Source organism: Zophobas morio, unplaced genomic scaffold (genome assembly GCF_036711695.1).
Source record: "Zophobas morio isolate AGI-343-1 ecotype UQ-CSIRO unplaced genomic scaffold, CSIRO_AGI_Zmor_V1 ptg000002l, whole genome shotgun sequence".
Taxonomy (NCBI): domain Eukaryota; kingdom Metazoa; phylum Arthropoda; class Insecta; order Coleoptera; family Tenebrionidae; genus Zophobas; species Zophobas morio.
In genome coordinates this window covers 19,656,269-19,671,670 of record NW_026972107.1, presented here as the reverse complement: position 1 = coordinate 19,671,670, position 15,402 = coordinate 19,656,269, and the positions used below count along the sequence as shown (strand labels likewise).

The 15,402-nt window shown below is 32.8% G+C and overlaps 1 protein-coding gene across 2 annotated transcripts in view; it reads left to right on the top strand.

Moving 5' to 3' along the window:
- The window catches only part of LOC135129933 (paired box protein Pax-6), an 86,713-nt gene that overhangs the window by 29,580 nt on the left and 41,731 nt on the right, over nucleotides 1–15,402 (top strand). The window contains exon 6 of one of the 2 annotated variants that reach the window (XM_064057211.1): nucleotides 1,177–1,357. In XM_064057211.1, the coding sequence (XP_063913281.1) occupies nucleotides 1,177–1,357 (181 nt within the window). Of the gene's footprint in view, nucleotides 1–1,164; nucleotides 1,358–15,402 lie in introns of both variants that reach the window. The other variant, XM_064057205.1, reaches the window with a different exon arrangement.

Here is a 15,402-nt window from a genome sequence, read left to right as displayed (position 1 = left end):
AACTGAAATATTGTTTTTTTTTAAATACGTGATGCAAAAATTTCAACAAAATTTAAAAAATATATGATAATAAGACAAGTTAGATTTAAAATTTCATAACAGTAAGTGCGTTAATAATAGACATATTAAATTCTGAAAATATATTGACAACACCATTTGAGCCCAAACGTGGCGACTCCTCTCAAGTAAAACTTATTTGAAGTTTGTAGTATAATATATTTTTTTATTTGGTGAAATAATAATGTATGATTCCTATAGGAGTTTTAGTACAAAAAAATGTAAAACGAATTTTTGAAATTGTGGTAAAATATAAATATTGATTCAATATTTTAGTTCTAAATACGTAATGATATTATCGCAAAATTTATGAAATAAATGTTTGCTTAAAATGTGCCTCCAAAAGCCACACTGTTTGCGCGTTAGTAATATATTTTTATTTTTTAGAATTATTTATAGAGCACTTTTGAAAAATTAATAAAATAAATTAATTTTATTGATTGAATAAAAATGGTTTATCTAATTTTGTCAAAATTATTGGAACACAGAATTGTTTTTTAATTTAACAGAAAAAATTGAAGAATTAACTTTTATAATTTATCAGAAAAAAAAAACGGACCTGATTATTATGTTTCCAGGATGAGAGAACTTTTGCCTAAATAACTTGAGATCAATTTTGTAAAACAGCATGACAGGAATTACACCATTATTTAAATCTGATTTAGCAATTAATTCAATGATGGGACTATAGGTAGCATCTATTTGTAGAAATTTTTGTCAATAAGAGTCACCTTGCTAAAGTAAGAGTAATACAGAATTAGAGAAAATTAAAAAATATTGTCAAGGATTTGAACCATATTAACTTTATACAGGGTTTCATCAAAATGTTCGTATACTTAGGAAATAAAAACTATATTTACAAGTAATTTTTGTATTACTTTTTGCCTTCCAGCCTAAGAAATCCGTAAATGAAGAATCTTTAATTATCGAACAAATGCTTTCACCGTTTTCCCTCTTTTTACTCTTTGCTGGTTTTTACATTATTTGTGCCAGAAATAAAAAGAAAATGCCTATGCTCTACACATTCCACAATGACTGTAAAACACCCCCTTCATAGCTTTTGCATGACCTTTCCTCTTGCATTAACCAAAGAAGATGACGTTGAAGTATTGCCCCCAGATACTACGAGACCGGCTCCATCAAGCCCCGCGCCATCGGCGGCTCCAAGCCTCGGGTAGCTACCCAGCCCGTGGTCAACAAAATCGCCGAGTTCAAAAGAGAATGCCCTTCGATATTCGCTTGGGAAATCCGGGACCGACTGCTTTCAGAAGGAGTGTGTAACAACGACAACATTCCTAGCGTGAGTAGCTTGCCGATGACTAGTTAATAAGTCGTTAAACACACGGTTCGCCCTGGAGGCAAACACTCGTTGGCTGTATCGCGCTGCCCCGCGCTGTGTACTATGTCGTATGTCAATGCTGTGCAAACTCTATTAGTGACAAGATCTCGCTTTATTTACCCAACGTTGACTGAATCTCAGGTAGAGCTCACTGACAATAGTCACAATATCATCGATCGTATTCTTGCTTGCCTCGTGTACAACACTACTGAACAGGTCTGATTACTTATGTGAAAAAAATGTCTGCAAAGTTATTTGCACTTGTATTCCTTGCTGCAATCGAGATTACTACATATGTTTACACCTAAAAGTCATTCTTCCTCTGTGACTTTTTTTTGTGACTATTTGTGATAAATTGAGAACACCTGTAAGTAGGTAAAATATTGAAAGACGAATTTATACTATTATTAATATATTAATGCAAAAATAAAGCTAAACTCAGAACTGCAACATTCAGTTCGTACATACTTCCTTTAAGGTATTATCTGAGAATTAAGTACAAGTACCTACAATTGTCAGATAAAATGTAGAAAAAATGAGCTTAGCTTAGTTTTTTGAAATATGTACGATGCTTTGACCATAAGAAAACCAATTTTACTTAAAAATTAAGTTATTTCTGAGCTTTATTAAGTTATGTTTATAAATAAAAGGAAATAAGAAAATTCTTAGGTGACACTTTCTGTACATTTGAATTCTAATATTTTGTCTAAATTTCCCATAATTCTATTATTATTTATTATTTCTAGATTTTATGTGTAGGGTACGCAACCAATAATACAATAACATCGGATTCTTTAATAGTTATTATCACTAATATCACTATTTTTTTAAGCAAAACATAAACAACTCAGTGAAAAGCTCAGACTGCGTTTCGACATCCTTAAGCTCTCTTCAGTACAGCAGTGGTTGTCTAATATTCCAAAGTGTTTACTATAATATTTACTACAGTAAATATCTACCTACTAGGTGTATCTCTTCATTCAACTAATTTAATTATTTACATATTTATAAATATTATGTAATTTAGTGATCTATCAAAATCCGTTTAAAAAAATATACGTTACACTTTAAAAATATTTACAGATGATGCTGAGAAATGGCGCACCAATTCAATGCTACATTATTTAGTTCGCAAGTCTAAGTTCAGAAAAAAATCATTAAAACATTCCTTACGTCAATTTGTGGTTCACTTCCAGAAATAAAATATCGATTTAGACCGATAAATAAAAAACTCTAAAAATTAGCCTCCCTTGTCAAATTCATCCTGAACAATTTTTAAGTTGGATACTACGTCCAAACTTATTTTGCATAATGGAAATCTATTTGATTTCATGTATCCAAAACTAAGTGGTGATTTAAAATATGGTGAAATATTGAAAATAAAAGTTAAACTTTCAAGGGCTATATTTTCTACGTTTGGGCCCAAGAATTTTTTAAATTATTTTTTCTCTGTTTTATAAATAGTCCTTAACCACGTGTCATAGAGCTGGTATGCCATTTTTCAGCACCCTGTATATAGTTTTGAGCCGCGTCGCCGAAACCATACGTGCGTTATATTTCCAATGTATTAAATTAAGCTTCCCGTTCAAGCTAAAAATAATGGCGTTAACAAAATTTCAATGTTATCCGTTCTCAAGATGTAAATCCCTAGAAATTTACTCTGTGCACAGACTAATTCAAAACTAGAGCACTAAGTTACCAGTTATTATTAACTTGATTTTAATTTGAAGCTGACTAACGGAAATAAAATATCGATTGGGGTAGATAAATTAAAAGTGGCGAAAAATTACCAACTGTTCATCATGAACAATTTTTATTTTTTTTTTATGTTATAAAATAGAGAAAACTATGAATAGAGATAATACTTCCAAAATTATTTTTATATTGAAAGTTCTACAGTTTCTACATTTGTATACAAGGTTTTTTAAAATTGTTTTTCCTTGCTCAATAGTCAGTCCTTAATAACGTGCCATAGGGTGGGTGCATCATTCTTGAATCACCCTGTATTATTCATATTTCTCTATTAATTTACAGTTACAAATGTTACATTTTCGATCACCAAAATCTAATGACATTAAATAAAACAGAATTTGTTTTTTTAAAGACCGTTTCATTACATTTGGTCGTCATTTACTATCTCAAAGTATGACTGCATGAGAAAAAAAATGTCTACGGTTATTTGGAAAGAACTTCCCTCACCCATAAAGTATAGTCCGACAAATTCTGCTTCTTTAAAAAATTATATATTTTTTTTCTGCAAGGTAAAAACCAGTGCCAGTGGTGTAATTAACACCTCCCTAGCTTCCATAAGTGTGGACAATGTGAAATATATTTAAAACAGATAACTAACGAAAAAAAAAAGTTAATATTTCCAATTTATCAGTGCCTGCTTAACTTCGACTGTTTATGTTTGTTTATGCTTCTAAAGAATGCGACTATTAGCACGTTCAACTCACAAATGTCAGCGGTTAAAAGAAAATGAAATTTGATTGATTTTGTCTCCTCAAGGCAGACGAGAGGATTGATTAATTAATTAACCGGACTCAGCTCTCGTCCCATAAACACTCATAACTTTGAACAAAACTGTAAGATAGCACATTTTGTTTAAGAATTACCACGCTTCCTATAACCCTAAAATATTTACAAGGTTTCACAGCATTTGGTTTTTGCAGTTGAAAGTTGAGTTGTAAAATATTGTTATATATTTTAACTTGTTTCTTAGAAATCTGAATAAGTACCAAGGGTAAAACTCAGCACGGATGCATAAATCACACATGCAGGAGCATATTATTTTATAAAATTAAAAAATATTATTCCACAGAATTGACGTCATCATTTCTTGGAGAGGCCATAATTAAATAAATTTTGATTAACCATTTATCATGTTTCCTATAAACTTTAAGCATTTGCAAAATTTCAGATAATTCGGTTTTGCAATTTCAAAGTTGAATCATAAAATACAATTTTGAATTTTTCCCCAAAAATCTGGATGTATAGGGTAGAAAATAGGGATTCTTAAATCACACATGCAGATATGCGGGAGTATCTTATTTTATAAAATATAAATACTGTTTATTAAATTTTGGAGACGATGTTATCCTATTATTGGTGGGGATGATTAGATTGTATGTAATCTTTTTACCATCTACACGATATTCCTAACACATATACAAAATTTGACAACAATCCGTCCAGTAATTTCGGAGATTATCTGACTCATAAGAAATTCGGACTGACGGCAGGCAAACAAATAGTCAGACAGACGGAAACGGGACCTATTTTGTCGTACTCTAAGGATCATGAAACGTCGACAAAACAAAAATAGCCAGTCGTCCAATGGACTCGATTACAATAATTGTTTAACTTACGCTCAGGAAGTAAAAATAAGTCCAAATTTATGTAGACAGAACTTCCCTCGTCTCTGAAGAACAATCAAAACAAATCTGGTGTCTTAGGTGGCCATAAAACTTTTTTTTTGTGAATTTTAGTTTCTGTTGGCCTCTATAAGTTATTCATTAATTCTTGAGACAACATATATATTTCTAAAAAACATGAACGTATGAAAAACTACATGTACAGAAAAGCAAGCCATTTGATTATTTCAAGTGAAACTGACTTCGCAAAATTTTGAGATGACTTCATCAATTTTTTGGAAGGGACGAACTGATAAATTCTGATTAACGATTCAAAATAAACTTAAAGTTGTGTGGTATCTAATAAGAGACCTAGATCACTAAACCTAGACGTAGAAGTATATCATTGTCTACATTTTGGGTGGGATTATTTTGCAAAATTTTGAAATAACATTATCGCATTTTTGGTGGGGATTAACATAATAGTTCAGGAGATTACTTGCACAGTGAAACTGCCAACAGACAGACCGATGACAGACAGACGACAGAAGGACAAAACTGGGAGACCTACTTTTTCATACTTCAGGAGCTGTGAAACGGCGGACATTTTAAAGACCGTTTAGGAATATGCGAATCATGCCACTGTGGGAGATTCCTAAGGTTCATGCACTTTTTGATATTTAAAAACTCGTTAAATAACTTTTTAATAACTCTTAATCATACCTGAAAGCCAGTTATCCATTATTGTAATAAAACAAACTGATATTAAGTTTATTTTTAAAACACGTGAGCCTTCAAAACTCTGTCCTGTCGACCATTCTCAGGTCGGGATAATTAGTTTGATGATGATCCCTTGCCGAAACTAGCCACTGTTTAAAAAAATAAGGAGTATGGGTTTACAGCAGTTTATTTAAGGTTAATAATAATTTTGTAAATGAAAAATTTTTACTTGTTTAAACGCTTAACACTCTTATAACATAACTTCTCTTGAGCTTCCTAAAACTTAACACTCTTTGAACATACGCACAGTTGGGTTAATGCTTAAAAATTTAAACATACCGCTCGTGTAAAAGAGTTTGACTTTGGTGTGTTTTTTGTCAGATTGCCATTCCATTGTCACACGTCAATACTCTGCAAACTCTATTAGTGACAAGATCTCGCTCTATTTACCCAACGTTGACAGAATCTCAGGTAGAGTTCACTCACAATACCGTGGACCCTATTCATACTCGCATACAAATTCATCAAAACGATACTCGAAACAGTAATAGGTTGGTTTCATGCACGCATTGTACTGCGACAAATGTCCTTGTCGTCACTTTAAGGAGATTTATGTTGTGTACAGAAAGGCACTTTTGTCGCGAAAATTGCGTTCCGCACTCTCAAAGGGACCGATTCGAGGAGAGAATAAAGGCTAAAGGAACGATTCGGTCGGCTCTTGAACGGACCAAACGAATGAAAAAATACACGGTCAATAAAATTGCTACAAACGTGGAACATAGAAGCGATTTTTCCTAAGACTTGACAGATACAAAATATGTGGGTTTGTTTTTTGTTTTTGACGTGACAGGTGTTGAATTTAATCGGAATTGTGCGTTTTATCTATTATTAAATGTGTCTGAATGTGGCCTGTGGGAGGTTATTAGTGCTTGGATTGTAATTGCGAGGGAGTGTTGGGCTTTAATGTGTATAAAGTAATTAACAAAATTCAGTCTCAATCGACTAAAGTTAAGCTGATCACATTATTACCGGACATTTACGGTTTATCTCTGTCGTAGCATTGATTATTGTTTAATATAGCAGGACATGTTTTTTTGACTTGCTTAATTAATGTGTAGGCGCAAAATAAGACATTAACTCTCTTGTCTAAGATGTTAAAATAAGGTACATTCAACCAACAAAAAGTGTCGTCAAGTTGGTATTAGAGACGCAAGCAGTCTTTGTTGTTGTTTTGCTACAGGTAATAGGAAACACGACTCCAACATAAGAACTTTTTGGATCATAGAAGAAGTCAAATACTAAATAATTATGTATTGTTAAAATTTGATGAAACTGTGATTACCTATAGTTAAATTTTGTTATGACATTTAAGGTCAATCAACATAATTTCTTTTATGATTTAATAAGTGTGGTATGTAATACACCATTGAATTAAACAAAATTTTGCTGACTATAAAAAAAAACCTGCTAGCGTTTTCAAATCCCTAGAAATTTAGTAACACTGAATAATAAAATATCGTATGGAGAGTATTGAAAACGAGCACGTATCTAATAAATTATTATTGCTCCCCTTGGTTTCCTCGCTGGTGTGTACTTATTAATGAAGATCTTGATATGTAATGCAACAACGTGTTAAATAACTTCCTTATTAATTTTTATATTGGAAATGCATAATTTTTAACTGCGCGTTGACTTTTGCTAAAGTAATCATCTGATCTAGCAATAAGACAATATAATTTAAAACTGTAAAATCTGCCTCAAAATTAAAATTTTTCTGATATCCGAGCGATGGGCGCTCAGTAAGTTTCATGTTTACAGTTGGCGGTGGATCACTGACGTATGTCGTGGTTCGTGGTCGACCTTCGTTGTCAAATCAATTTGATATTCATTAGTTTAAAATTAACTTGAATGTCAGATTAATTTGAAATCGACCGTGGAATACGATATACCGTCAACGACGCCGAGCTAACTGCTCACCTTTTTGAACACGCGTTACATCATATCGTAAATATAGCAACTTTGCAAACATATGGGTGTAATAATCAAAAAATAACTAGGGTACTAAATGTTGATAATGACCTAAACTGTCCAAAAAACAAAAAATATTAAAAAATATATTACATATATACTTACAAATAGCATTTCAGAGGTAAGTACTTAGGTTAAAATTTCTAACTGATTGATTGAATCGATTTACAATTTTTTTCCTTATTAATAGGGAGAAAATACTTGTAAATAAATTGGGTGCCAAGTTTAAAAGATATCTAAATATTTTCCAATTGCTTATTTTTTTCATTTCTTCATTTTTTTCAGAATGATCCATATAAAGAAAATTATGGTTAAAGGCTATATTTCGTTTACCAAGAACTAAATTTCCCTTCGCTGTTTGCTATGTCCAAAGGTGTCAATAACCCTCTCAGCATAGAATGAAAACTCGGCCAATTACTTTAATTTCCCAGAGCACATCACTAATCTGCAATTACAACAATTTCATTTAAAGGATTAATGTTAGCCTTGCGTTTCATCCACACATTTTGACACCTTGGAGGAATGTTAACATCGGTCTCTAGAGCCCATCCGCTTAATTATAATCACGTTAAACAATTTTCCGTCGTCCTGCTACGCCTCTTTTGGTGTCCTCCAGAACCCAGAGCGAAGCACCTGAACACTTCATCGCTGGTCTATTATCATAAAAACAAACGAGTCCATCTGCCCAATGGCAGACCGGAAATTCCGCCATTTTCTATCCCCCTGTCCGAGCGCATCCCTCTTTTTAATCTATATAAGGCGCTGACAGCAATTCCGACTGGTCCCTTTTGATGCTTTCACGCAATGCGTATCATAGTTACTATCGATGAGCCGACCTACGCACGCGCCAAATTACCACACTTTAACAGATTTATCATCATCTTAAACACGCCTGCACACACTGAAGGTATAGTCATCGAGTATAGGGGTGGTTTGATATTTTCGGGTTAATAAAGGGCTGGGAGTTCTATGTCGCCAAGAAAGGAATGAAAGTCTCATTAATGCTGAGATGGGGGAAAATTATTCTGACACACCTTTGCTTGATATCTAGTATATCTGAGGGGTAGACTTTGTACGTTCAATATCAGTAATAATCTTGAAAGTGGAAAAAAATTGCAATTCCACAACTTAATTAAGTTTTTTTACATTTCATCTACTTCTCTAAAACTAATAAAAGTGACAAAGGGCAACTCCTTTTCATTATTACTTAGATTACTTGAGAGAGGCGCTGATATTTTAATGGTGTCATCAAGAAAGTTTCTAATTGAAGCATTTTTGGATTTGAGTTTGCTCAAAATTGGAACAATACCTGAAAACTATTAATCAACGTAATAAATATATTTTCCGCTAATTAAAGACTTACATATTTTTTGTAAATAAGAAGAAAGATCTACACCTTCTTACATCTAGATAAAAAAGTATACCAAAATTATGTATACTGTAATTCAAACAACGAACAACAGAAGTAGACAAAATTTTGAATTTTATGTTACCGTATGACATGGTTGTACATTATACCAAATAAATGTTTTTTCTAATATCTAAATGTTAAAAATCGTCCTGAATTGTTATAATTATTCTTGAATGAAGTGAGAACCTACACATTTTAAGATACAATATTACAGATATGCGCTTATAAATGAATATGAATTTTGATTATCGAGTTTCCGTATTGGTGAGCCTTAAAGTGTGTGCAAAATTTCAGTAATTCAAAATCATACTGTAAAATTATCTATATTCAACATACGCAGAATTCTTAAAATGCTTTTAAAATTTTATTGCAATCAATTCAGTAGTTTCTGAGGATATCGATCTATCAGATAGACGGAAACGGAGATCAACTTTATCATAATCTAGGAGCTATGAAACGTCAAATTAACATGAAATTGCCAATTTCTTAAATAGACTATTACGAGATAAAGGAAAACTTTATGAACAATTACAATTCAAATTTTATTATAACAATTAAACGAGAAAAAATGAATTTAGCATATAATATTACAGAAGAGAAGATATATTGTTGTCATCATTAGAGCACAATAACGTTATTAATACTTATGTCCACAGAAGTACTGAACTTTTTCGAAAATTGATAAAATTTTATTTTGAGAACTTTGTGTTAAAATAAAGATGTGTGGCTAGTAAAATAAAGATAAAGAAGCATGCTGTTCACATATTTCAAGTGAATTTTTCCATTATAAGATTTTGGCAATGATGTCATCAACATTCTAGCAAGGACACGCATATCAGTTTGGATAAGTGGAGTGTAATACTAACAATAACAGCATTACAAACCGAAAAAATTTGGAAAATCGGATGAGCATTCTTGATAAAATAATAAAATAAATTGCTTCATTAATAAATTTTTGTGGCACTCTGCATAAGTAATCCTAAATAAAGTGTCAACATCGAAATAGGTATGAATGAAAACAATGGATTGTTAACGACTCCCCACCTCTCGAGGTCTCGATTTTGAATTGATACAAACGCATTAGTCCAAGAAACCATAAACTCATAGCAGGAAGAGGAGACGGCCCACCGTTACAATTTAAGATTGTTTTTGTTTTATTTATAACTTGCGTAATTTTTTAAATGCAAACAAAAATAATTTTACCATTTTGTAATTAAAAGAAAAATGAGATTTTCTCATTACAAAAGTACAGCTTCTGAAGTATAATTCAACAAAATCAGTTTCCTCGCAAAATCATAAAATTAAAAAAACTGTTATAATTTAAAGTGGAGATATGAATGGAGTGCTAAAGTACAGGTAAAACCGTTAGATTGCCAGTGTAAGGAAAAAAAATGGACATACCGAGGGTCGAACCCTGGATCGCTCGAGATCCAAAGCCATGGTTGTAGAGTAGATAGCTTAGTACACTAGCGGCCTCAGATGGCCACGTTGTACTACGCAACACATTCTAATTAATTTAGAGATTTTCGTTTACCAGCACTTTGCAAATGATATTAACAAAACTAAACTTTTAGAAGACATTTGATTGCAGTCGAAAGCACAATTTCTTTTATCAGTTATTGTATGGGTTACGAACAGATGTCGATAGAGTCAGCGTTCCCAAAATCAGTCAATGCGTTAACTAACGCGCTTGACACTGACCCATGACCTATGCTATGTACGGTTTGTACTATGCATTTAAAGACCAGTTTTACTTCGAGAAATTTTGAAGTATAGGAGTATGTTATTGCATAAAATTTATATGGCATGTATTAAGCAAAATATTGAGATGACGTTATCAAATTGTTGGTGCGAATGATTATACAAATTTTGCTTAGCGCTTTACCGTCTACACTGTCTTCCTAACATACATCTAAAATTTAACAACAATCGATCTGGTAGTTTTGGAGATTATCTTTCTAATAAGAATCGATACAGACGACAGACAGACGGAAATGCTTGATCTAATTTTTCATATTTTACCGGTCATCAAACGCTAAGAAAATATGAAAGTATCAACTTGTCAGATGGACCCTGTTACAATACCTCCTTAGCTTATGCTCGGAAACTAAAAAGAGAAGTTTAATTAGTTCTTTTTATTAAATTTGTATAAGTACAAAAAATAGCAATTTAACGTCACCAAAAATTAATAGTTGATGAATTTGGTGAGTACTTTATTCATGAAAACTTGTTGCTTTTCCTCAATAATTGTAACTATTAATTTTCGAAGTATTTCGTCAAATATATTGTACCTCCAAAATGTAAGAAACCCTTGTTCGTTACAAATTTGGAACTTTGGACTTACCTTGTCTCCATTTCGAAAATTTTTCAGAAACTGAAATATTATTAAACGGACTGTCCATGTTACTGATTCACGACAACTGTAAATTTGAACAGTAGATTGGTAATTTATCTGTATTATATAGTAATCGAGAATTTTATTCATTTTTGGTACACTGTTAAGTAGGCAGTTCAAGAAAAACCACTTTTACAATAAATAACATAAAAATATCCTCCAAACGAACAAATTACAAATTTTAAATTCATCGTGAATTGCGAATCTGTTTTAAAATTTGACACATTTGTTTAGCTGAGAGTAAAATGTATCTATAAATTATATTTTAGACGGTTTTTAGTACTGATTATTATATGACACGGGCTAATCGATAAGAGAACTATATAAGATCCACAACAGTTTCTCTTAAGTTATTGTTACGATGGTCGGTGAATAAAATCGGCGTGGGTTAAACTCAACAATTTTTAATTCTTAATAACTCCATTTTACACGAGTAACTATACAGCGATTATGTACAGAATAATTCCGACTCGACTGGAATGGATTTGACTAGACTTCTCCCATTGTCTGGAATACACTCCCTCTTCCCGACGGTAGTTCCCATTTAACCAGCCTTCTCGAAGGTCTGTGTGACTACTTCTAGGCTTGTTCTCGAATACCCGTCGAAACATCCGCTTCCAGGCCCTTCTCCGACCGCTGTCCCCGACAATGAGTCATCAAAACCGTGCATACTAGAACCCATAGGCGTTGTACCGGGGCGGCGTATAGGTTTATTTCGTAATAGAATTAAATGATTTTTTTCGAAAAATTATATGTGTCCTGTTCTTTAACGGGCAGTTCAACCATTTACGATTTTTGTATAAAATTGTTTTTCCTTAAAAGTATGGAGTTTTGAAGATATTTCATCTTGTTTCAATAAATTATGGTTGTACATGAACTACTTATATCTATTTTTCGATGTAGTTAAAAATCGTAAATGAAATGCCTAAAAGAAACATCGTCAATTTCGAGTCGTTTTTCGTAAAGATATTTTGTTGCAGACAAATTTTGTCCAGATCATTAACGAAGCATTTTACTACATTTCCCTGGTAACAATTATAGAGAAAAACAGAGCTTTTTGACTAATCAGAAGATTTCCGTTACCTGAGTTTTTTTTCAATTCCCGAACTTCCAAAATTAAATAAGAAAAATCAATCCTCCGTTTTCGCATACCTTTACAAAGCAGGGCGTGCAGCCGAGTGACTGCAGTCAGTATTCAACCTGAGTTAATATTTTAAAGAAAAACTCGATCAGCCCTCGAAGACAAAAATAATTAGGATACCCGAATAAAAGTTGTCTCGTAAAGCAAGTTCGGTAGTAATTCCATCTCCAGCGCTTCGGTGCGCGTCGAAACGGCCCTATTTACAGACATTTTCCTCCTTACAGTGGCGTTTCCTGTTCACGTTCGATTGCCCCCGAATTGTTTGACCTATCATGGCAGTCTCGCCCCCAAAGCTATTTATGTCAATGATGAAACTGCCCTTCAATTCCGGCGGTCGTCCCCACGCATTGATAACCTTCAAGTGTTACACGGAACGGTGGCTAATTCCGAATTCCGTTACATTCACCCCCTGCCCTGCCACCACCGTGTTACAAAATGCGTCGTCCTTGTGGTGCTTCGCAGGGATTCAGCTACGAAGGCAAAATGCAGGTACACAAATCCTGGCAAACACAAAAATAAGTTGAAAAATGGTGGGTCAACAACTAGCTGTAAAACGAACTGGAGGTTCTCAAAAATTAAATTAAACACAAAAAGAAATTATTTTTTAAAATTCACATGACAAAAATACTCTTTGAGTTTTTTTTTTTTCTAAACAAAGCGGTGATAAAACATTTTTCTACATCAGAGTGTAGACACTTGTCTTAAAATTCATTGCTTAAAGATGTGGTTAGCAGCAAAATTTACGTTAACAGCAAACAACATAAAGTTAAAATCAGCATTGTTAATGATAAATTAGGAATTACTGAAAAAATACAGTTGCAACTATTGAAAAACAGTTCAAAAGGTTTATTGGTAGCTAATGCTCTAGATTGATTTTTTAACTCCACTAGCGCCTCGTGATAATCTTCGTGCTCTTTATTAACACTTTAAGCACTAGCTATTCAACTACATAATTATCTTACAACACTAGTTTCTTTGCATACTGTAAACTGTTATTTTATGCCTTCATACACTTTTCCCTTCGCAGGATTAGAAACCGGTGCGCTAAAAAATTTTCACTCCGCCAACATCTCATCCCAGACAGGACCTCCATTTTCTGTAATCTCTATCTATTTTTATAATCCCCGCGTTCCAGCACTCTCCCGCCCTTGTTGCCGTTACCTTGGTTACACCAACCCCAAAATACCGACACACTCCGATTTCCCTCTTTCTTATTTACTTTGATTTTATTTTCGGTAAGCATTTTCGAATACGGATGGCAATTAGTATTGATGCAAACTGAAGTTGGGAAAGCTTTCATCACACGTGATTAATGATAAATGTTAATTAATTACTATGGAAGGAGAAAAATTATTGCGGTTCGTCTTGCTGAAATTGATTGCAGATTACTTTGGGGATGTTTTTAATGGCGGAAGGAGTATTGGTACGTACTGGTGTTTTCATGTCAACTTGATAAATATTTTGATTACATACACGGATGAAAAAATGTGGAACAATAATGGTGATTGGTGCTTTCGCGATGAGCTTATAAACAATTTTAATTAATAATGATTCAGCGGATGCTTAAAGTACCAACAAAATTATATAAATATAAATTGCAGAGAGTCGAAATGAAAATTTTGCATTCAAAGTGTGTCATCACATATGGTATTGATTGCTGACATTCATAATTAGTGATAAATTAATAATGAGTATTTGTATATATAGCAGTTGTATTTTAAAATGTCATGTCATTGCTGATTTTATGTAGGCATACTGAAACGCTACATCGTACATGAAAGTAAACCTGAAAAATATTTCAACGAGTTGATGATTTCTTCTAAATTTTTTCCCAACATTTTTTTTTACAGTTGGGTCGAATTTGACCCAAGGACCCAGAATCTTTAAGACATTAATTTTAATATAATGCTATTTTCAATAGTTTACTACTTTATGTCTTAACGATTTCTCCCAAAGTAACAAGTATCTACTAATAAAAACACGTTATTGTTCCCACAACACCCTTTTTGACTATATAAATTGGGTTTTTAAGGGTAACTACTTATATATTTTTATAATACCTAAGTAAGATAATATACCATCTGTTAATTGCCGCATAACTAGTTGCTGTAATACATAACAGTTTTAAATAAAAATTTATTGTAAGAAAAATCATGAATTTTCGCACCCAGTTATTTATACGATACTTAAGATGACGAATTTTTAGTGATTATCTCAATCTAACAAATAATGTAAATTTAAGTAAAACACTATAGCAAAATGAATAAATTTGTGGTTATTGTCATTTTTATAAGCTATTCATATATTCTTGTGGATCACTGCGCTGACGAAGTTCAAAATCTCCGTTGAAGTTAATATGATGTCTAAGTAAGCAAGTATTAGGCAAGTTAATGAGACTAACTAAGTTAGTCCAGATGATGCAAACTTTCTTGGCGAAACTGTTGGGCCTTCTTATAACGTGTCTTGAACTTTTAGCCACAGGCTACTAAATGACTTTTTGAAACAAAAATGTATTACGTTGTTTGTCCCGGATTTATTGTAACCAATAATAAGAACTTTACAAACTATTGCTATTAAAATATTGTTACGTTTTACTAGGGCGAATAAAAATTGGCGTGGGTAAAACTCAACAATTTATTTCTTAATAACTCGTGTTTACACGACTAACCATTGCAACGATTATGTACAGAAATTATTCCGGCGAATTTCACTGGATACTCTTGACTTAACTAGTTGAATAATCCGTTCCCCAAAGGTGGACTTTATTGAAACAGTACGCGGTCCTTCTCGAAACCCTACGTCACTGCTTCTCGAGTTCTCCGGAACCCCCATTCGCGACTTCGTTTTCAGGCGTTTCTTTAGCGCTCCGTCGTTCAGTCGCATTGAGGATTGATGAATCATCACCATCATAAGACTATATGCGTTTAAAAATCATGTTAAGTTTGAAATCAAAAAATT